The sequence below is a fragment of the Neodiprion fabricii genome, chromosome 4, assembly GCF_021155785.1.
Source record: "Neodiprion fabricii isolate iyNeoFabr1 chromosome 4, iyNeoFabr1.1, whole genome shotgun sequence".
Classification (NCBI taxonomy): Eukaryota; Metazoa; Arthropoda; class Insecta; order Hymenoptera; family Diprionidae; genus Neodiprion; species Neodiprion fabricii.
Window position 1 is genome coordinate 16,635,853 of NC_060242.1, and position 23,984 is coordinate 16,659,836.

General features: G+C 36.5%; 3 protein-coding genes and 1 long non-coding RNA gene across 24 annotated transcripts in view; 2 read left to right on the plus strand and 2 right to left on the minus strand.

Moving 5' to 3' along the window:
* Positions 1-492: 492 nt before the first annotated feature.
* LOC124180246 lies at positions 493-1,772 on the minus strand. Its single transcript, XR_006870229.1, has 2 exons — positions 1,042-1,772; positions 493-984 (listed from the first exon to the last, which is right to left on the minus strand). It is a non-coding gene; the product is annotated as an uncharacterized LOC124180246 (long non-coding RNA).
* A 728-nt stretch (positions 1,773-2,500) lies between these two features.
* LOC124180242 (zinc transporter 2-like) lies at positions 2,501-7,165 on the plus strand. 3 transcript variants are annotated; one of them, XM_046565519.1, is made up of 8 exons: positions 2,501-2,816; positions 3,151-3,627; positions 3,738-3,878; positions 3,979-4,141; positions 4,208-4,361; positions 4,447-4,642; positions 4,738-4,978; positions 5,074-7,165. In XM_046565519.1, exons 2-8 carry the CDS (start codon positions 3,349-3,351, stop codon positions 5,220-5,222), a joined length of 1,323 nt encoding a protein of 440 aa, XP_046421475.1. In that variant the 5' UTR covers positions 2,501-2,816; positions 3,151-3,348; the 3' UTR covers positions 5,223-7,165. The 3 variants fall into 3 exon arrangements, with proteins under 3 accessions (XP_046421475.1, XP_046421476.1, XP_046421477.1); XM_046565520.1 differs by having other exon boundaries at positions 3,241-3,627; XM_046565521.1 differs by having other exon boundaries at positions 3,259-3,627.
* Positions 6,499-9,279, minus strand: LOC124180243 (STE20-related kinase adapter protein alpha). Its single transcript, XM_046565522.1, has 5 exons — positions 8,416-9,279; positions 8,166-8,337; positions 7,881-8,079; positions 7,525-7,809; positions 6,499-7,447 (listed from the first exon to the last, which is right to left on the minus strand). The coding sequence occupies exons 1-5, from the start codon at positions 8,814-8,816 to the stop codon at positions 7,374-7,376; spliced, it is 1,131 nt and encodes a 376-aa protein (XP_046421478.1). The 5' UTR covers positions 8,817-9,279; the 3' UTR covers positions 6,499-7,373.
* A 94-nt stretch (positions 9,280-9,373) lies between these two features.
* Positions 9,374-23,984, plus strand: part of LOC124180239 (CLIP-associating protein 1-A) — a 28,227-nt gene continuing 13,616 nt past the window's right edge. For 11 of the 19 annotated variants that reach the window (XM_046565493.1, XM_046565497.1, XM_046565498.1 and 8 more), the window contains exons 1-8: positions 9,375-9,515; positions 10,380-10,869; positions 13,036-13,141; positions 13,561-13,732; positions 14,029-14,205; positions 14,565-14,641; positions 21,440-21,471; positions 21,575-21,662. In XM_046565493.1, the coding sequence (XP_046421449.1) occupies positions 10,681-10,869; positions 13,036-13,141; positions 13,561-13,732; positions 14,029-14,205; positions 14,565-14,641; positions 21,440-21,471; positions 21,575-21,662 (841 nt within the window). In that variant the 5' untranslated portion in view covers positions 9,375-9,515; positions 10,380-10,680. Of the gene's footprint in view, positions 9,516-9,850; positions 9,872-10,182; positions 10,204-10,379; positions 10,870-13,035; positions 13,142-13,560; positions 13,733-14,028; positions 14,206-14,564; positions 14,642-16,634; positions 16,732-20,394; positions 20,986-21,439; positions 21,472-21,574; positions 21,663-23,984 lie in introns of those variants that run through there. The other 8 variants (XM_046565502.1, XM_046565503.1, XM_046565494.1 and 5 more) reach the window with 7 other exon arrangements.

A 23,984-nucleotide genomic window follows, 5' to 3' on the forward strand; every position in this document is an offset into this window, starting at 1 on the left:
GTTTTTGTTCTTATGTTAAGTTGGAAGTATAAACACTGTTTTCAAGATCAAATTTATTTTTTTCACTCGTTTGAATATATGAAAAATAAATAATTACTAATATACTTAAAATGTCAATATATCTTAAATTTTCAATTTTATCGCCCCCGGTACGTGTTAATATTATCCGAATAATTTTATACCAACAGGGGATATTTTTTTTTTATAATATATTGTTGGGAGGGAATTGAATAAGTTCCAAAGTCATCAAAATAACGGACGCACTAATATACGTAGACAGTTTCGAAAACTTGTATTCACCGTGATACGATGACACTAATATTAGACGTACACGACAAATCACAGAAATAAATGTAAATATTAATAATTCAACGTTACGGCCGAGTAAACGTAGACAAATTATATTCGAGAAAACTGTACATGTATATAGGTATATATATATATATATGTACATGCTGATTATTCCTTTGGGTCTAGTTTTTTCTCCTCACATCCACGAGAAGAATATGCACATAATGTAGTCAACTTTATCGTCGAAGAGAATTCCTTACTTGGAAACGTAATTATATTTTGTACAAAAGTGCTGGAGCTCACGATTCAAGAATATCAGACCAGACCAATAACGAACTCATGTGAATGTCATTAAAAATTCGGTGTCGCATCGCATGATCTTTTACCATACCGCTCAAGGCGTTATACGGTAATTTATTCCCTGTCTTTGGGTTTTGAAGTAAAAATCGACCCGTAGTTTTCCCTCTCTACGAAATGCAAATTAAGTTTAATTAACATGTTATCATTTCCTGTGCTTTCACGTAATATACGGCACTGATTCGCTCGCCAAACTTACAAGATAATAATTTCCGTTTCGTTCGCCGAGACCTTGAACTGTATCATCAACTCCACGAGCAGTAAGGAGAACGGGGGATTATTCGAACTTGAATAAAATTATGTATACGTGCACTTGTGTGTTATCGTAACCAGATACTGAAAATAATAATATTTGCTTATCATGTGCGTGCACCGGATTTTGGGTATACATACCTATTACCGATTATAATCGAATAATTGTTTCCGGAAACAGCTGATGCGCCTTGAGGTAAATACCTTATAATTTGCAATGCGTACCGCAAATTTATGGTACAAAATAATATGTTACATGTGCATGTGGGCCAGTGGACAATATCCATGTATGTGTACCGTACGACATACGTGACCTGCATGCACATCATCTGCAAAAATAGCTGGGTATATGATTCTTACGTAAGCAGCATCAGCTTCTGCGGAATAGTAATTAGATATTGCTTTGGATGTTTTACTTGCAGAAAACCCTCTGGTCAATGAAGTATATTAGCACTCTTTTTTTATGTTGAGTCGGTGCGATTTTCGTCTGACGTAGAAGGTACAATAAAAAGCCGTATTCAAGAAATACCGGTTTTCGGTGGATCGTGAAACAGCTGGATTTCTCGCAGAAATCGAAACAACCACGACGAATTCACAGATATAACGAGATAATTCCGCATGAAGTTGTAGATAATTCATTCATTTCTTGGTTATATTTCAGCCCTGGAAATCTGACTTTACCGCAGTGAGAGATATCACAATTATACTGCAACTTTAATTTTTCACAATATCTGGGGTCGATTACCGCAAGTGTAATTGTACCATTAGAATGTGCAGGCAGTGTTCGTTCTGTGATTAATCGGGTTATGTAAGAAACGTGATACTAAATAAATAATATTGTGAGAAAAATTACACCCTTGCATAACATTTATGACCTTAACGTGCGACACGCGTACGTGATATGTATGCACGTATTATACGCTACTCATTCGTCATATCTACCCCACTTGAAGATATATTATTGCGCGGTGTTTTCTTTGTATTTTCTCTAGATTTTTTATTTACAATTCACTAATCATGCTCGGGGCTTTGAGCTCTTTCTATCTGCGAAATGATTTCTTACCGCATACACGTGAACAATCAAGAATATCATCCAGTTCAACTCTCTCACAATCGACGCCTTTGATATCGGCTACCTACCGCACCGGTACGTTACGTCAGTTGCTCCGTTGATCCGGCGAAATGTGTGTGAAACTAGGTACGTATCTTACCGACCGAAAAGATGCCTGTAGCATTGATTGGCCACTTCCGATGTATCCTGCGATACGATTGGCTCGCGACGAATTGCAGAATTATGGAAGGCAGCCAAGGCTAATGTCCGTTGGAGATTACCTTCTCTGTGGGTTGTCAGTTCGACATCGGACCACGGTCTTATAGACAGGTCTGGGCACTCCGGCTGTAAAACCGTGCTTGTAAATGAAGCCGATGTTCTGAATTTTCGCCGCTGGCGCTAGTGAGGGAGAGGCCTACTTCGTACAGAGCTTAGTATGCATACACCGGCCTCGAAGATTGTAGCGCTCCGGTCTTTGGTGCACAAATTGAGAAACACAGACTTCAAGACGGTCACACTGCGTTGTATAGGTAGGGGCTTGGAGTGCCCAGACCTGTCTATAAGACCGTGCATCGGACTTATCAGCTGTCGTGATTATAATCCTAGTTTTTTTTTTCATAAGTCGTAAATAGCCGTAATTCAATTTCTTATCGTTAGAACGATACCCGAGTTAATAATTTGTCAAACGGACGATTGTAGTTGCTTTTAATCTATATTAAACACTTGTGTTGTGTACGTACGTACGTAAAATGCCACCACATCGACGTTACTGTGAGATAAAAAATTTGTTACCAGTTGAAAAGAAAGAGCCGTCTGCAGTTGTGTTGTTGAAATTGTTAATCCTGCTGTTTGCGTGATTGTATAGGTAAGCACACAGGCTGACTTGAGACATTGCGTTGCATTGCTATGCGCAAAATCTATGCAAATCGATGACGAACGATCGTTGATTTAACGTACTCCTCTTACCAGACGTGCTTCCAGTTTGATTTCAAATTCACATCTTCCAACTGTCCCTACTCACGTCTCCATTTTCGACTTACATATTCTTCCGGTTTAATTAATTACAACCATCACGTCTTGCTATTGAATAAATGAATGCTTTGCATCGGTTAATAGTAACGATAATCACTTTAACTAATAATTACGACGAGAATAACAATACATTGCGATACTATGACTGGGACACATCATTTTGACAGGTGTTCCGGTATTTAATTGTCAGATTTTCCATTATTTCGACACTGCAGCAACAGAATCCTAACGTATTTACAATACATTTACTCACGTAGTTTTAAAATGCCTGGCAGAAGTTGTTGTGACGCTTTTAAAGCTTGTGTATAAACCGGCTAGTCAAGGCTCATTTTTGAAAAGACGAGACCAATTGTAAGCAAGGAATAATGTCTCATATCTGTGATGATCAAATCAATGATGATTACATCGGTGATGAGTCTGAGAAAAACCTGTTAGTGGCTAATGACAGTTGCGCAAGATGCAGGAAGTTGTCAACGTCTAGCAGCATACTCAGTTACGAAAGCAAACTGCGAAATTGGACGGAGGATTTAATGGTCGGAGCCGATGCCGAAGAATTCAATGGCAATGCGGCTATTTCTAATATTATGTTTCCTCAGACGAGGTTGTCGCTCAATTCCTGCGATAATGCCGAAGCTCCTTCGCTGGTGAGTAAAAAACGAGCATTTCATTCCACTCGACTGCTTTGTATTTTCTAAAACTGAACGTCGTGAATTTTAGAAATTATACATCATTGCAACTTCATATCTTGTTACAGGATCGATACTCAAATATTCCGCTCCAAAACGGTCACATTTACAACATTCAAGAGCATTGTCATACAAAAATCTCTCGACGGAAAGATTTTAGTCCGTGGCGTCAATTGGTCGCGGCTTCTATAATGTGTCTCATATTCATGGCATGTATTACTTTGGACTTAGACTATTGCGTTGTGTCTTGGGATTTTTTAAGAAATTTTGCGTAACATGGTATTACAATGATAATTCTACTGTTTGCAGCTAGCGGAAATAATCGGAGGTCATTTGGCGGGGAGCATAGCCATCATGACTGATGCTGCACATTTGTTGTCAGATTTTGTAGGTTTTTTAGTGAGTTTATTTTCCATTTGGATTGGACAACGTGCGCCCACCAAAAGATTATCATTCGGATTCTACAGAGCCGGTAAGTCCGTCTCAGCCATGACTAGATTTAATATGAATGAACCGATTGACGTTTGTTTACTTCCAGAAATTTTGGGTGCCGTGCTCAGTGTCTTAATAATATGGATATTGACTGGAATATTCGTTTACATTTCTATACTACGCTTGGTAAACGGTGATTTCAATATTAAGGCGGACACAATGATGCTTGTAGCAGGGATTGGGATAATCATAAATATTATGTGAGCAGCTAAAAATTGATTTTTAAAACTCCGCTATCGCGCAGTGTTCGAGTTGTTGATAAATCTATCCTCGTTGCGTTTTCAGAATGGGACTCACCCTGCACGGAATGTGTATTAAAGTTCCGCATAGTCATAGTCATGGCGGTTCACGATCTAGTCACTCGCATACTCACAAAGATGTTCCTGGTAATATAAACGTGCGAGCAGCTGTTATACACGTTATAGGCGACCTCATTCAAAGTATCGGAGTTTTCGTTACTGCCGTTATAATCAAACAATACGTAAGATTTCAAACACGCATCACGTGGAACAATTAACAATCAATAAATCAATCGACTTTTTGTTAATCAATCACATGTCTTTTCACCATCCACAGCCAAGCGCGAAAATAGCTGATCCTATTTGTACATGCGTATTTGCATTGATTGTGCTATTTACTACTGTGCCTGTGTTGAGAGACAGTGTAAATGTCTTAATGGAAGGATTCCCTCATCATTTTGATTACACAGATGTGTTGAAAGCTTTATCCAGCATAGAAGGGGTGCAAAACGCTCATAATCTTCATATATGGTCGTTAACGATGGACAAATACGCGCTCGCCGTTCACCTAGCCATTAGTGAGTAAATCTAACTCTTTCTGATGAATTTCTTACTCCTCATCATCTTTACTTAAACTTGCTATAATTGATCACCCTTTTATTTTTAAATATAGGTAACAACGCGGACTCCGATATTGTTTTAAAAAACGCGCTGAAGTACATTAAGAGAGAATTAGACATTGATGCTGCCACCGTACAAGTAGAAAGATACCTTTTCCCCACCATGGAAAACTGTGTTCAATGCAGACCGCCAATAAACTGACAAATGGTTACACGTTTTTAGTGAAACATATGAAACACTCTATTTATACAGCTCGAAAAAATGTTCAGAACAAGGCCAAGTATCATGTCAAGGCTGATTAGGATTTTCGTAATGAAAACTAAACAAGAAAATAGACAAAACTCAACAGGGCGTCTTGTTGCCATTGTTGATGATAATCTTCGGGTAAGAAAATTTACTGTTCATTTTATATAGACCACTGATAGCTAAATAACAATCAAAACTGTGTCAAAACAGTGTCAGATATCCAAGTGTTGTACTGGTAAACATATGCACAAATGATACGAACATACAAAATACGTTAGGTATTACGTGATAGGAAATTTCTGCTCAGATAATGTTGGATATATACAGACTGGATACAAAAAATTTCTATATTTCGTTTCAAACTATAGTACATTTACAATCGAACCATGTGAATATGGATTACAGTATTAAACAATAGTATTAATTTATACTTGTAAGTATGGGTATACATACACGCTTTATTTAAGTTTACGGAAGTGGGTGGAAATTAGAAGGTAAAAGAAAACAGAAAGAAAAAAAATATTTTCTTAGCCGTCTTCTATAGGTAATTCAGACTTGTTACTGTCAAGTTTGTCTTTTATCTTGTGGAATTTTTGTTTCTTTTCTTTTCTCGTCTGTTTTTCGAATTTTTTGAAAAAAACTTTGAAAAGTAAAAAGAGAAAAATGCCAAAAATATACAATTTACTTTAGATAAGTGCTAATCGTTATTGAAATATGCGCACAAGACTTTAACGCACAGTTATTAATATATAGTTGTTAGATATTTCTATATTTCTTGTAAGAAAAATATTGTACAAAAGTATAAAAATATTAGTGATAAAAAAATTAATTCTAATTCTCGAGCAAGAATAATTACTTTTAATAAGCAGCGTTTTTTTCATCATTTGGATAAAATCTTTATCCTATAACTGCTGAACAGATATATTTAATAAAATTTCGGGAAACTATTTGTGCAGTTTGATACAAAAATACAATACTTGGAGTTTTTACTATTCACAAGCACTTGTAACATATCAGCAAATAATATCTTCATAACGACGGAGATAAAATAATCAGTGCAGATGTTATAAGTCATGTTGCAAATGCGATCTGGAAGTGCCTTCTGTTTCTTGCAAAGTTTGAAAATGATTTCTTTCATCGACTGCTTAACCCTAGTTGGTCACACCTTAGTACAATCCAATAACGGTCACTTTGGGTGAAATTCACCCCAAGTGATTTTTTGCTTCTAAAATGAGTTCTAAAAAAACGATCTAGGTATTGTTTGAGGATCGCAAAAAAAGCTCTCTCATTTTCCTAATCAAAATTCATTGTTTAAATATTGTAGAACATCGGCAAAGTCAAAGAAAGTGCCAAAAATGTCGAAAAAAAGGCTCTTATTTCGCATGAGGAATGGCACCACGAGGCCCATTTCTACGACTCAGGGACTCTACGAGGAGTTGGAGAAATGTTAGGTGTGAAATTCACTCAAGAGTGACCAATTAGGGTTCAAAGGAGGCGGAGAAATATATATTTACATCTGTCCAGGCAGTTTTACTCAACGTTCAGTGCGAGTCATAAATGAAGCCGAAAAACAAAATAAGTAGTAGACAACTATATACATAGGAAAATTCAATTATGTCGTAGATACAACAGAAAAAAATATGTCGTCCATAGTTTAGCTCATAAAATATTTAAGACAACAACATGTATTCAAAAAGTTAAATATCTTGGTAGATAGAATTTATATTTAGAAGGTTAGTGGCTATTGTGATGAGGAAAATAAGACACATCACAAATGTCCCGTATGAGAATTAATGTAACTACCTAGTTTGATATAAACATTCGATAAATGATGACACAGGTTTACCTGTGATAAATAGATAAAACTTTACTTTAAATAAAAACAGATACACAATAAATCGTCAATCATTTATGACTTAGCGTTACTTACAATTAGACTGTATTTCATGAACTTCGGCGTATATTTATTGGGTATTAGTAGAATATGAATCGAGCGAACCAATCGTAAGACGCACTTGTAAATCATATCAAATACTTGTAACTCTTTCATGCCCAATATACAGATATACATTGCGTTATAAAACTTTTATAATTATAGACACGTGCTCAGAAGTCCCACTGACAAGTCTCCAGATCTAAATCAACCAGCTGCTCCGTAGATAGAGCGACGAGATAATCACCTGCGGAAGAAAAAGTTCAATGTAAGAAATAGAGGAGTGTAATCACATCAAAGTTTGGATGATCATTTGAATCTAACCTGCGGAGTGGGCGTGCTTTTCACTAATCGAAGTAACACAGCGAAGTATTTCGATCAACGATTCGTCGTTTCTGCGGCACTGCTTGAAAAATGGATGCACTGCAAGCTGACTCATTGTAGGACGATCTGACGGATTTCTCAATAGGCATAATTCGGTCAAAGCATGAAAAGGCTCCGAAAATTTTCTGCTAGACATATTGTGCAAACGCGTTCTAACAGATTCCAAACTACTGGTGCTCGCGTTTCCATCACCTACAATGTTGTCGCATACCAATTTTTTCTCACCTATATTGCAAAACGATGAAAAAATTCTGTGGTCACACAAGCTTGCAGCTGCACATAACAAATTATTTTACCATTCTCGTCATCTTCTGTATCCATTGTATTCGGGGGAATGGTCGAGCGGTCTAGTATGTGAGGAGCGCTTCCGCGCACTTTTTCCGTCAGCATTAGAGTGGCAGGAGTGTCGCAAAATGGCACAACACCATTGGCCAGTTCACATATCGTCATGCCCAAGCTATAAGTATCGGATTTCTCATTGTACCCATGGAGGTCCTGAAACAATGCAAAGAACACCAAAGTCAATATTGCGTTGAAGGCGGAAGCACCAATCCCCTGGAAGAGCGGAAAAAACTACAAACCTGTTGAAGTAGCTCGGGACTCAGCCACTTCAGATTGTTAGTGGTCGATTTTGGAAAGGAATGTATGGTCCTCTGCCATTTGCCGTGCCTGACAATTTCGCAGGCGTATCGCATACCAGACAAGCAAGCCTGACCAGATGTCGAGATGAGAATGTGGCTGGCTTTGATTGCCCTGAAAGTAACAATACATAACTTAACTCATAACAAATGACAAGGTGACTAGTTTACCGACAGTTTCTCGTTAGTTCACCTATGGATGAACCCTCTTTTGTGAATATATTCCAGTCCGTGAAGAATGTCCCTCAGTATGTAAGCAATCGCAAGCTCTGGTAATCCTTCGTTGAAATATTCCTCGATCAGATCGTGGCAGGATCCGTAGCCCATTAGTGGCGATACGACGCAGATATTATGTCCTGAGACAAAGGTGGCTAAATAGGGGAGGATATTTGGATGCTGAAGCTGCCTGGTCATTATTATTTCCTGTTCCACGAGGTCATATTCCTCGTGACTGCGATTGTCCATGTTAAACTTTTTAATCACTACGTGTGTGTTCTTCGGCTTATAGCGCGCCAGGTGAACACTCCCTGCTCCATTGCAGCACATCCCCAGAACAGCGCTTCCCTCATAGTTATCAGAGTCAGAGTCGTGCATGTTGTGTGATGGAAATGTGACGATAGATGGAATTTCTCAAAATGTGAGTAACAGTTGCACTTTTTTTTCCACTCGAAATTATCATCAATTGACGGAGGTAACTAGCTCGTACATGTATAATAACCCTTCTCCTTTTGTCAAGTCTATCCAAAATAATGTCATTTAACCTCTCCTCTAGTCCATATTTTTTCTTGTTCTCTCCTTCAAACTCTTCGTTGAATATATTCAGTTTCCGTTCAAAGGCGCAGACGGTGAGTTATTTCGAACGTCAATAGCTATGGCCTGGTTATTTCATCATAAATTGAACTTGTTGATCCAAAACACTGAATGTAACTTCTTTCATATACTCTTGCATCGAATGTCAAGTGACATTTCGGGAACAGACGGCAGCGGTCAATTTGTCGCCGCCAGACATGAACTATCGATTTACACTTTAAAGATCCACCGCCCGGCGTGACGTCAGGTCCCTAGTTCGCTTCGGCGCGTTAGGATAGCGCTACGATCGTCGGGGTGACGTCACGATTCCTAGTTCACGCAGACGCTCAGAGATAACACTGCAATCGCCAGCGCCGTAGTTGGACGATGCGAGGTGTTTCACAGTTGAAGCCGAAGCTATGGTCAACGAAGCTCTGTGGTGCAGCAAAAGTTAATAACTTTATATTAAATAGTCTGTTCGGGATAGAAAGAGGGATAGCCAAGGTACGTAAGTCTCTTTTCTGCGTGATAACACGCTCCGTAAACAGTTCTAAGTACGAGTTTTAGACGGGATATTTTACGTAACGTCTTCCACGATACCTTGCTCCATTTTTCAGTGACGGTTGGTGACGGTTACTCACCGTCTTTTTCGTGCGGCGACGAATTTCTTTTTTCTCGTTGTATCCCTGCTTTTCTCTCTGTGTGGGTGTTTGTGTGTGTGTGTGTGTGTGTGCATGCGTGCGTACGTGCGTGACTGTGTGTTTATTTTGTTTTTCTCTTGTGGCTTTTTTTCCACTTTTACTCGGAGTTTGAGCTCGTTTTTAATACACCCGGTAATTAGCCCTTCGTCAAACTTGATCGTGAGGCTCGATTCGTCAATTCTTATATTCTCTATCGCTTATTCGCTCTCTCGCTCCTGTTCTATTCAAATACTTGACTAGATTGTCTTTTACCGACGTCACTTTAGCCGTAAATTCATACCTTATATGTACCTCGACGATATTATTATATTTCTCTCGCGTATCATCACCTCGCGTTCGCATGCATTCCTATTCACGTTTCGTTTACTCCTTCTGGCAGAATTCTCCTACCAGCATATTTACACATTCGGTCTATTATTGAGCTGGGTTACACCCGTTGTTTAAACTGTGACCTGTACGGCAAATTCGGCCTTAATTATTTAACCACCTAGGTTGTGAATTAGTCGTAATTAATTATGTTTCTGATCCTGATATCGATGCAGAGTTAAAATTTTCCTAAATAAAGCAAAAACATAATCAAATCTATAAAGTAATTAACTGGCCCATGGCTTCGGTACTTTATTAGTGAATCATTGGCAAATTTTGATTATTTTGTAATATTTTACAGGAGGATGATGCGTTGTTTCATTAAGAAACAAGTGCAAAGATACACATGACCGTGACAGGATGAAGTAAACAACAACACGAAGTGAAGGGATGTTCGCACAGCTGTGATATTGTAATAATAGCGACAAAAAGGTAAATTTGAAATTTCTAAAAAAAAAGTGAAATCCATGGTGTGCGTCTAGTTGCGAGATGTGCGTGCTTACAAAGGATACTTGTTAACACGTTGGCGTGTATCTGATGACAATGTTGTAGTGCAAGTTAAAAAAATTGTGTAAACTGGTGAAAAAACAATCTTTGCAATAATGGCTGGCAATCCAAGAGACATGGATGCCTTCATGCCACTCCTGTCTACCACGGATATTAAAAAGAAGTTGAATGTCGGTAATTTGCTGATCACGTATCTCGGCGACGATGATAAAAGCATCGAGTGCCAGGACATTGGACTCTTCATAGACAATCTCGTGCCTTGGCTTCACAACGGAAATCCAAAGGTGAGTCAAATGTGTTGTCGACCAAAATAGGGGCGTGATTCTATTCGTTAATACCTCAGCATCTGCTTTTCATCCTTAATTTTTAATCCTCACTAATTTTTCCTCACCCGATATCGTACAAAGAATACAGTCTTCAATGATCCTTCAAGATAAATCATGACTGGTAAAATAAAGAAAAGTTTGCAGGCTGTGGATCAGGTAAAACTTTCATACCATGTATGTCAAAGTATCCCACGGCAAATTTGGTCAGTCCACTTTAAACTGGGTATTGAATGTAATCCAGGTTTTGGGTGACAGATTTTATCATCAAAATACTACAGAGTTTTTTCAATATTCTAATACTTAATCAGCAATTACCGATGAATTTTAAACACCAAAATTAGTGAATTAATTAGTTGAATAATAAAATCTGATCTAACAATTTACGCAGAATCAGTGAAGAAACAATTTCATTAGAAAAAGAAGTAGCCCAGTCTGAGCCAAATTTACGAAAACAATATTATTCGAACATCTTTTTAACACGATCCACTGGAAATTGTAGAAATAAACGTAGGCGAAAAACGATCGTGAACTGATAATCTTTCCCATTTGTTTTAATATTGTTATCGTAGTCAAAATTAGACCTCAAGTTCGTGTGCAGTAACCGACGGTAACAAGGTGACAATTTATTAATAACAGCGGTCAATTCTATTGCCCATAAATCGTGCCATCATATCGCAAAGTATGTGTGCCGAGTACACGAAATTGAAAAATGAGTCCTAGCGCCTGTGACGTTTTATAACAATAAGAAGGCGGCGAGTTGTCCTTACTAAACGATGCTCGCAGTTGTGTCGGTGGATAAAAACCCACACACGCTTGGACACTGGCTGGTAGATGAAATTGAACAGGTTTTACATTATTCATGAATCATGATCTCCTATCTCTCACACATCTTGACACACATGCATTCACCTTACCCAACATGACTAGAGGTAGTAGTATTGTGTTGCCTTGCCACATGTACCATTCACTGCTATATTTAGCGTTGATTTTTGTTATCTGTGTCACCTCTCGGATTCAGCATCTTCCTTCGTTATTTTTCACCACCACATCCTTTCCCCCTGCACATTTTGATTATTCCCAAACTTTCAATTTATTATTAGGGTCGGACAGCCGCGAGGGGAATTAAACACGAAATAAAAAATTCTCCAAAATTTATCATCAAAACATTTATGGGTATTCTTGTAAGAAGAAAGATACTAATTTGCCGCCTCTGTTTTATGCTTTTTCATTTAATTACATGTCATGTATTGCGGAGATCTTCCCACGTGGTTTGACGATTTTTGCAAACTAAGTACGACGTCGAACTTCATCAAAGTATAGCCTATGGGCTTCTTTCCTACAATCTCGCCCACACGTCAAGTTCTAGCTGACCAAGATTGTACTCATTTATTTGATGCATTAAACGTTCCCCCACGCAGCATTGTGCTCCTGCTCAGATTTCGACTGGTCTTGTAATACTCAAGCTGACAATTGAGCGGTCTATGCCATTAAGCATAATTGTCTGCTATTGATCATCCCCATAAGTAGACTTATTACTTTTGAATTTCCTTTGTCTATCAAATTATCATCGATCTTGCCTTGTGAAATTTTGATATTATTAGATTTTGATTTGCAATTTAGATGTTGTTATAAATTATCTCCCTTTCGGCAAGAATATTTACAAATTCATCCTTCTTTGGCATATTTTATAATCGTACTTACAAAATTCTCACAAGGTCGTCACATCTTTCACCAACTCAACTCCATGTGCTAGATGCAAACAATTACATCATCAGGGAGTGGCTCTTGTCGTTTTCCACATACATTTTTATTCTTCTTTTTTGCTCAAATATTTTTTAACGAACATATTCACGTGTTTGTCTTGTTTTTCTTCATTTTTTCCACAAACAGCTAGTAAACATGCTTGTTTCGCGAGAATTAATTAGATAAAGTAAAAGTAATTGTCTCTTAAAGCTGGGCAATTAAGGTTCCGTTCATTCTTTTTTTTTTTGTTATATTTAAATACTCACATGTGATTAAATTCATGCTTAGTAATTAGGTGTATAATCATTTTACTAACTGAATAATAATTCAAAATACGTTTATTTTACATTATTTTTCCAAGACGTTTTTTCATTCCCCCAGGTTTGTCAAAATGGTTTGGACGCTCTCACTTATCTTGCCGATCGTATGGGCCCGGATTTTAAGCCTTATATATCAACAATCATGCAGCCTACAATCGACAGATTGGGTAAGCGATAAGAAAAGAATTTAATCACTATGTTGATATACATCATTTTTCCTTTTTACTAGCGAGAAATTAAAAACAAGATAGTGTTTACTAACTTCTGGTTGCAAATGTATTTCTAAAACAAAAAACGTAAATATTTTGTAGTACGTTTGAGAATCTCAAATTTCCGTATTTCGATTTCCTTGTCGCACTCTGAATGTATCGATAATGAATGAATAGAATCTAATCTAATCAAAGCTAAATGGTTTAGAGGAAAACTCGCTATGGTTTCAGACGGTTAATGCAGAATCCGTATTTTGCTGAATCAATTTCCGCGGCATAGAGTAGCTCAAATAAATAGACAAACAAAGTTTCGGTTGCATTTGGATATTAATGTTCAGACAAATTACATACATGAAAATTTTTCTGTTACTTTGCAGGAGACAGCAAAGACACAACGAGAGAAAAAGCATCGCTTCTTCTCCTCAAGCTCACAAATCGAGGCTGTTTAACGGCTCAACAACTTTTAGATAAACTCCATCCAACATTCACTCACAAAAATGCCAAATTGAGAGAAGAAGGTCTGGTTCTCCTGACAACGTTGTTAGACGAGTAAGAAGTTATTGTTTTCTAAAACGTACAAGAATCAGATTTAAAATAGCCGAAAGATTCAACCAGGTTATTCAAAGCCCTAATGTCCTGATAACGATCAGCGATGCTTCTGAGCTAATTATCACGGTTGTCAGTCGTTTGTGTAGATTAAGATAAAATGAATTATGGCTGGTTTAATGACCTTAGAGAAAAAAATACTTGCGCGTTGAATTTGTCAAGTATATAGGTAGGTTTTTATCTCTGCATAGTTATAATGAACCAGAAATTAACAACTATCTTCTTCTGATTCGTTTCAGATATGGCGCTGACGAAATGGCACTATCCGGAGTTATTTCAAACATAGTCAAACTTCTGTCCGATCCGACTGAAAAAGTTCGGGAAACTGCGCTCAACACTGTGGCACATGTTTACAGACACGTTGGCGAAAGATTGCGGCATGATCTACAAAAGAAGCACAACGTGCCACAGGCAAAGTATGTCAAATAACAAGAATGGAAAATGTAGCTGTAGTTTTAAGCTTTTATTACTCGTGTTGAATTAATATTGTTTTCTGCACGACAAATAAATGCTCGCATAGTTCTTAAAATCTTGATAACAGGTAAAGCTTTGGGCCACGACAAAAAACTCGGAATCAAACGTATGTCTAGCATCTCTAGATATTTCATTATTTTTCTCTCTTCTGTTTTTCTTTGCCTTTAATTTTCTTTAATTAAAATGCAATGATTGTTCCGTATTTCAATATTAAATCTTTTTTCAACCAATCATGATCCTTTTATTCTTGTTTACAATTATTGTCACGAAAAAATTCACATTTTCCCTTTACCTATTTCAGATGGCTGTTACTAATCGAGAAGTTTGATCAAATAAAAGCTGCGGGAGATTTATTACCATCAGCGATGTCGTCAAAGGGTGAGTACAGATTTAAACATCTTTTCTTCTCCTTGTACTCGCGAAATATACCTACATCCTACCGCAGAGAGTTGATCCGATGTAATTGATCTGCCAAGCCCACCTTCCAAGTTACATAACCAAATCTCATATGTTCAGTGAACCGTCTTGCACGACGACAGCATAGATTTCTTGAATCATTCATGAAATCAATCTAGGGCCCCCACGGTATCGTCTTACTTTGTATTAACGCAGGAAAGGAATAATGATAATAACAATATTTGAAAAGTGATCAAATTTCAACAACAGATATTTATTACTTGTTGAAAAAACTTGTTCGAAAAAATTTCGCCCGTGCGGTAATGATGCAAATCTGTTGAAATATTGATCAGGCGATTTTGAGTAGGAATTATTTTATACTTCAAATGGAATTAATACACGGCGGATTTTTTTTTTACCTTTTGTAACTTATGTCGAGCCTCTTGTCCGTTCCACGTAGTTGACATTTTAATCAGTCGCTGTATAGGCTGCTTGTTATGTAGAACGTAATAGAGGCACATAAAAGTAGGAAAAGCCGATTTGTTGGTTGTACTTTGTTATTCAGGAGGATGCAGACACACCCGTACTGCAAATTTCGTTTCTCCTTAGCATGTTAAGTATCTGACGATAGCCAAGTTAAGAAACGTGACGTATCATTGAATGTGCCTTACATAATTACTGTTACAAAAGCCATTAAACAGTATTGAAAATTGAACAAAAAATTCATGCATACATATTGTGCTTAATCTGGTAACTTATTGATTAGACTAGTTCCGTCGTGACGTAATTATCCGAACTTTATAAAAATGAACAGTCCTCCAAGAAACTCAATTTAAGGATATATACCAAGGGTGAAACTCATAATTAATCAAATATATCTGTTCCATGATGTGAACCTAAAATTTCACAATACGTGGAAGTCTGTGTGAAAATATTTAACCACACTGAAGAATGTATCGCACTAATCTTGCAATTCTACATAATTATGCTAATCAGATCATTGAATGTCTCTACGAAGGCAAGTTATTCATTTTTGCATATCTTTGTATATGTATAATTACGAATTCTGTTACGTAACATTTGTAATTATCATTTTACGACTGCACATAAGTATATATAGGTGTAACGTATAGTCCTAAGAATGTTTGCGGAAATAATCAGCTTCACAAAAGAATGGGGAAATGGAAAAAGCATAGAATGAGAGAAACTCTGATACTTCTCACAAGCTTGCATTAAATAAAATAAATCGTTCAATTCTTTTTTAATAATTCTCAAATGATATTATTTTCTAAGATGCTAAGATTTGATACAAATCTTAATATTATGGTCTAAAAGTACATACTTATGCTCCCGAATCTACCCTCAATTGGAAATTATGTCATACAATTGGAATAACTTTATATTAAGGTGCGGCCATCTCGATTGACGAGATTTGATATCGAATAAAAATCCGTACATGCCATAGATGTAAAGATTTCTTTTCCCAAATATAAATGAATAAAATCATTCCTTTACTATTCTTCAAATGTTAGCGTGTAAAAGGTGGTAAGAAGATGAAAGGGAGGAAAAATCGATACTCTATTCGCTATTTTCCACGCAGGAATTGTGTGTATACATATGTATACATATATTTGTGTATATGGGCCACCATACGAATATTCGCTTTACCCTATCTAAATGTTTGCAACCACCCTACCCTCTAGAGATGTACATACGTGTACAAATACATATACTATGCACTTATGCATGCATCTACACATACGCGTCATTATCTTCCCCCTTCGTGTGCAACGCAAGTCCTTCCCTATTCTCTCCTCCCCCTTTTCCTCTCACCGCCCTTTTACTTATATCCCCGTTCTAAAAGTACGGTGAATTACCACGCCTGGGGGGGGGGGGGGGGGGGGGGCGGATTCCCCCCATATCGGACCACGGTGATACTTCTTCGTTAGTTATTCTATCCGCATCGGCAGCGTTGTGTCCCTGGCACATGGTTCACGCACGCCGATCGTGGTTCAACATCGCGCAGTTTGATCGCGGGATTCGGCCGGTCGAGTTTATGTTTCTTTTCTCGTGTAAATATTACGTATAATACATACTTCCGAATAATTTACTATTGTTTTTGTTTTCTTATATATTGGTGGTTTTTTTTTTTTTTGATTCTTAGGGGGTGATTTATACTCATATTTTTTTTGTTTATCATTCATTGCACTGACACTTGGTATATACGTATTGGTATATAATTTCTTCGTTTTTTTTTTTTTTCTTGTGAGTGCGTATGTGTTTGGGGGGAGGGAGATGTGTGGATGGGGATGAAACTTCTAGTTTTCGCATAATCAACACCGTTTTTCAGATTGTATACTCGTATTTTAGGGGATGCCCTGATCGATTTCAATGCAACGTCTATATCTTCAAATATATCAGTCCACGTATCGCAAAGTGAATAATGCCTCAAAAGCGCGATTCTGTATGGCGTATGCAATTCTGAACAAAAACACTGCAATTAATTTTTATTTGACGCAGAAATAAATTGCATGTTTTCTACAAATTCGCAATATTTTGCTTTATTTTGATATGTACGCGAACGCCAAAATCGTCCAGGGCACCCCGCTTGATTTTCTCATTTTCAAAGCGATCGGTTCCATGGTAATATAATTGGGAAAATTTCATTTTCGGAAGAACGATCAGTCGAAATCACTGCATCGTCTCTGTGATCTTCATTCATCTGGATCAGTATTGTGTAATTTTTAAGTCATTACACGAATAATCTGCATCGTATGAATATGTTTTATTAATCAGCGATCGTCGTTGTGTCGCATGATTGAATTTCGTTAGGTCGAAATTTTAAGGTTCAAACAGTACAGCGACTAATTATCCATTCATGTGTGTTATGATGCACGAATTACATATTGCGATAATCGTACCGTTCAGTGATGCTTTCATTGTGCAATTTCGAGTTCGCAAAACCGTCGCGATTCGATCTGTGAATTAAATAACGCGTGGCGGTGTTTTTCTCGTCTTCTCGGGCTTCTTTTTATTCTGCACCGCTTCGTACGGCGATCGACGAATACATTCTTGACCAGCGTGTTGTTTACATTGTATTCTTTCATTGTCATAATTCTATATCGACGCGTGTAAAAATAGAACGAAGATGTGCAAGAGTTTCTCTCAAAAATTAGTCATTTTTAACCGGCAATCAAATATCTTTCAAAGACTGTTAAATAATTTATATTTTACCACATACCGAAAATACGGTTTAGTATCTGCTAGATTTGCATATCTTCAAAGAAGATGAGAGAACGATGAAAAAACAACAAACCATTGCTGGGCAGATACGTAATTCTACATACCAGCTTGAGTGTAAATGTACGTTTTTGTGATTTTTTTTCGCGTCAGCCTCTTTCGACTTCTGTGTTCAGCAAATTGTAAAATTCATCGCTTTCGACCGTGCAATTTCAACATTTCTAGTCACGTATTATCGGACTAAACAGGTTTATTAACCTCAGAATTTTATCGACATTGCGACGTACCGCATAATTGACGCGATGGTTCTCTCACGTAGTTAGGAAAAAAAACAAAAATTGTCATACGGGATTTTTCGACTATATTCTTGCTGTTCTCGGTATTCGTATTATACAAATTTTTTTTTTTGTTTTATTTTCATTATACCATGCGAAGCCCAATTCCCTGAATATAATAACGGCATATCAAGCTTCTCTCACCACTACAAAACACCACGTTTAACCGTATATATTTATTTATTTATATGCGCTCAGTTCATTCGCATTTCTGTCAACCCATCTCAATTATTTCTCTTCAGCAAGCCAAGGAGTGGGTAAAAAAAATCTACGAAGACAAAATATTCATCAAATTAACCGCGGATTGTCTCTTTTCCGATAATAAAACAGATGTGTGTGCCGGTTTCGCAATGTTTGATCAGCCAGCTAGCTTGTACGTACATACATCATACCTAGCGTGTATGTATTAATCATAAGGGACAAGCGATAGGTGCGGTACAATATAAACCCGTATAACATCGAGAGAAGAAATTTACCTGTCCTATATGTGAGGATGATGATGATCATGATGTGAGATGTGCTGCTGCGACGTCACGTACGCGTAAATTTAACCTCAGGAATGTTTCTCGTATTCAACAAGTATTATTATAATTATGCATAACAGAAAAAGTATAATAATATATATATATATACTTGTAAGTATGTAGATTCAAACCGATGTTTTATTGTGCAATCTATAAAGAAAATATTTCTCTCTCGATGTGAAACGTCGTCGTCGTCATCGTCTATTCGTAATTCGTATCTATGCAATCGAGTAATTCATATTTACGTACACGAGATGCCTTTCTTTGTAACATCTGCTTATGATATACATCAGGTATTAATTGTCGATGATGCAGGTATACATATGTTTATGCTCATTTGCTAATTACGATCAAGTAGGGAGTATGTATAGCCCCCCCTCCGTCAATGTTTGAACGCAAAACGACGATGTTTTAGCAATCGACGTCCGCGTAATAAGTACCGACGATTTTCTCACTTATTCCTTCTTCTTTTTATTCTTATGAGAATACCGGATTGCGAGGATCGTGTTCACTGTAATTTTAATATTGCGTTTTTTCGTCTTTTCACCTCTCATTCTTTTTTGTTTTGTTTTGTTTTGTTCTTCGCTTATTATTCCGAGTTATTCACGTGTGTAGAAACTCGCGTTTAGAAACTCTTCTTGCGTGGGTCACGAACAGGCTGTATATTCTAATTTTCTATTCTCTCATTATTTATCTCTAGGTAATCATTATACAATTCCTCAAATTAACGGTTTCTTCTAGTTTTATTTTAATTCACCGTACCGTCGAGATAGAACAATCGAATACACGTGTATCGAATATACACATGTACATACGTATGCACACGTATGAATGCATATCTATTTTTATATACAGGGTAGCGTTGAAGGGGGGATTCTTGTGTGAGCGCATGTTTTTATTTCATTTTCTAGAATTTTTTTCTAATAATCTCTTAAGAATTTAGGAATTTGGATTTTTAGGGGCGGTATATAGAATTTGAACTGATTCAAAAATTTTTTATTGTAAAATATTACGAAATGGTGGCTGTAAGCACCAAAGCGTGCTGTTTTTTTTTTTTTTGCTGTCGCCCGAATTTCTGAAGTTTCAGGTATCCTAGACAGAAAATTCAAAAATTGTCAAAATATATAAATATAGCTATGGTTTGCACTACAATCGTCTCATTTGGTTCCATTGAAATTACTTGAGGGAATAATGTAATGAAAAAAACGTGAAAAAATAATACTTCAATTTAACGTCATGTGAAATCGCAAATGTTTGCAAATATAGATATGATTATAGTTTGGACCATAGCCATACTCACATATTTTAATAATCTTTTTGAATCATCTGTTTAGGACAACTAGAATTTGAAATATTACATCACATGGCAAAAAAAAAAAAAAAATACTTTACACTCTTACACCTACAGCTATCATTTTGTAATAAGATTGCAATAAAGATGTTATAGCAGATATTTCAAATTCTACATTATTGACCTCAAAAACCCAAATCCCAAAATGAGTCAGATTTTTAGAAAAATTGTTCGTTAAATAGGAATAACAAATTTTTGTTTTGTGAATTGCAAATTCTTGCGCGCAGATTTTTTTTTTCTCACCTTATATGTATAACAACTTTTGAAAAAAAGTAAGATTGGAAAAAAAATGCATACCTAAAATTAATTCAACATTGCAGTGCAGACAATTGCGAAAGTTTTAATTGAATCTTGAATTGTTATTGTTAGATTCTAGCCTGGAATATTGAATACAATGTGGCATAGCTTTCACCGTATTTCACATGAAATATAACCAAACGTGGCTGCTAGACAATAAAATATTTAGTTCAATTACGAAACTTCATTTATTCGGTGTGCTGCTCTGTAGAACCGATGGTCTAATCGTATTTAGTTTTTGATTTTTAACAAAGAAATTTTCTATTGTATTTTACAAAAATTAAAACTGTGTTAAAAATTGTAAACTTGAAATAAATTCAAATCTGATCCTTGGTCAGCGGTCAGTTCAAAGTAAAAAAGCGTGTAAATAAATAAATAACAGTACCAAGATGATCGTCTCAAACGAGCACAGATGCTCGCGACGTGGATTAAAAAAATTTCCAAGCATGGATAAGGGGATATGGGATCCGAGTAGCGCTTGGATTCTTCAGTGGGACAACGTGGTGAAACATCCCGGCGCAAGAGCCAGAGGATGTCACTGTGACATCCATAAACCACCTTGGCTCCACCCTGACCTAGGTATTGGCTATTGTTCAGGCAGAGAAGATTCCAATATATTTTTTCAAAGATTTATCAGAGAACAATGCTAAGCAGGAATAAAATGAGACTTAACGAATTCAAAATCAATCCACATTGTCCTTTTTACTTATTTTTCTTGTTTTATAAACGAATGGGAGAGTGAAACAGAATATATAACGTTTCTGTGATTCGTTGGTCCTTGTAGTTTTCCTTTTTTGCTTAGCAGCGGTATTTCTTCTATGTGATGAATCAATCGTTCGGATAATTACACACGATAGATGATGCTTTTAGGTATATAGACTTTTTTGCCACTGCGATCAATTCGTCATAGGCTCTAAATCTAGATTAAAGTCAATTGGCTGAAGGAGAATTTATTCGCTTTTGAAGTCTGACAGAGTGTCTCAACTTCATGGTTGCATCGTTTTTTAATATTTTTCACTTGGATTTGTTTCAGCAATGAAAGACGAAGATGAAACAGACCGAGCGGTAAGTGAAATCTCATTTCTTTTTTCAAACGATTGATTTATCAAATTGGTGCACATTTTTCCCCGTTATTCCATCAATAATTGCCAAATTTTTTTCCACTCAGATCAAATCCGCTCCTGTGAAAAGATCAACAAGCGCCGTGCAAAAGCGAGGACAGTTTGGACCCGCCAAATCCGTGCAATCAACTCCAGGTATTTTTTTATTCCGTTGCCGATACTTGTTATTACGGCAAATAAAATTTGATCATATATTCATCAAGCAGTCACGAAAGTTGTTAGAGTTGTTTGCATTTGTATTCATTACGCATCTCTGTGAGCACGCTCTGCTATCGTATTTCTTACCTCGCATCATCGCTACTACATTGATTGCTATTAACTTAGTATCCACAAATATTCGTCGTTATGTAACTCAGAGAAACGATTCTGATCGATTTTTTTAATTCGTATCTCAGGTTTTTTACAACAATTTGTGGGTTTAATAGTATATTGTTTCTAGTTTTGGCATGGTTTATTTGAAGCATGCTTTAATGTCAATCATACGCTGACGTTGATTAACGGCTGAAGAAAATATTTAGAGAAATTGTACTGAGTGAAAAGTAGAATTTATTTTCTGCAAAGTAACTTTATTTTTCAATATATTATTGAATCTCGGTGAGCGGTCAATTATATGTATAACGTATTTTTTATTAACGTTTCGGCCCGGATATGGGCCCTCCTCAGAACGATTAATTTATTTAACTGTCAAGGACAAAATACATTTTTTATAAAAAAAGTACAATCAGACATTAAATACTATAGATGTAATACTCTTAAGGCTATTGTATATTATAGGTTGGTGAGTACAAATTGATTAATTGTTAAAAAAGATAGGCTTAGAGAGTAATTTACCTTTTTGTAGGAAGGGGATTAAGATACAAGTCGAATTCGTAAAATACAATTTGTCGAGCCAAAGTTCTTCAAGTAACAGTAGTCGTTGTCGACTCCTCCGGTTGTTTAAAGTGTAGGAGTTACAAATTGGAGGTAATTAATTAAAAAAACTATGTATCATCACTGTCTATATGTCAATGTATTAAAAAAAGTTTTAAAGAAAGGTTTTTATAGCAGTTGAATTAGTTTACGCAATGTCCAAGAAAGTGGTATTGGGATCTTTATGACCCTGTTTTCCATGTCTAACAAAAATTTTGTTGAACCGTTTGGGTCAACTGGTGAATAACGACTGATGGGAGAAACAAATATGACCCAGAGTGAAGGTGAACCAGAAATAAACATATATAAGAAAAAAACAGAGAAATTATGTAAAAAAACTGTGCCATGGGGACAATAATTTTATGTGTATAGTTAAGGTTAAACAATGTGTGATATGTGGGCGGAGATTAGCGGTTTGTAAATATTGCTAAGATGTTCAACATCTTGTCTGAGGTTAACGGAATTAGTGTGTCCTACAATATTGCACATTTCTAGTAATAACCTTTTATAATAATTAGGTTCTTCACAGAGGATGTTTGTATTGTCATAGCTAAAAGTATGTTGTTTATTGGTCACATGTTTTGTTAGAGCAGTGTGACGTTCTTCATTCTCATGTACATTGCGTTGATGTTCTTTGATTCTGGTGTTTAGATGGCGGCCAGTTTGTCCGATATAAACTTGATTGCAATCATTGCAAGGTATTTTGTACACAACATTGGATCGTTTGCCTATGGGGATCCTATCTTTTTCCGAATCAAAGACTATTTGTAAGTCTTTTGAATTTTTTCCCACAAACTTGACATTATGTTTAGTAAATAGATGGTTCAGTGACTCAAATAGACCAGATACATATGGGATGGGAATAAATGTAGTGGCTGGTCTATTGTTGTCGTCTGCAGAGTCAATATTATTGTCAAGTAAGTTGTTGATATGGGAGCAGCTCTTATTTATATGTTTGTGTAATAGGCCGTAAGGATAATCATTCCATCTTAATATCTTATATATGAGTGACAGATTTTTTTCATGGAATTCTGTACTTGAAAGTTTGATGGCTCGATCAACAAGATTAAAGATGGTACCTATCTTGTAGGTCATCGGGTGGTGGGAATTAAAATTCAAATATCTTTGAGACCAGGTTTTTTTGTGTAACCAATCTGTTTTGATTTTAGTGTTGTTGTGTATCAGCAATAAATCTAGGAAATTGATGGCGTTATTATCTTCTATTTCAATGGTGAATTGTAGTCGTGCATGATATTGGTTGAAAATAGTCAGTGTGTAATCTATTTTTTCTTTAGGGACTGCAGTTAGAATATCGTCAACATATCGGAAGTAGAAGGGTAAATCAAAATCTAGATTGCTAATGCATGACCTTTCTAGGTCTTCCATCACAAGATCTGATAGGATGGGAAAGAGAGGGGATCCCATGGGCAACCCGAATTGTTGTGCATATGTGTCATTGTTAAATTTAAAGATTGCCGAATCGAAACAAATATTTAAGGCTTTAACTAGTTCACTGAGTGGAATTGGGATCTTTTTATCTAGAGAGGC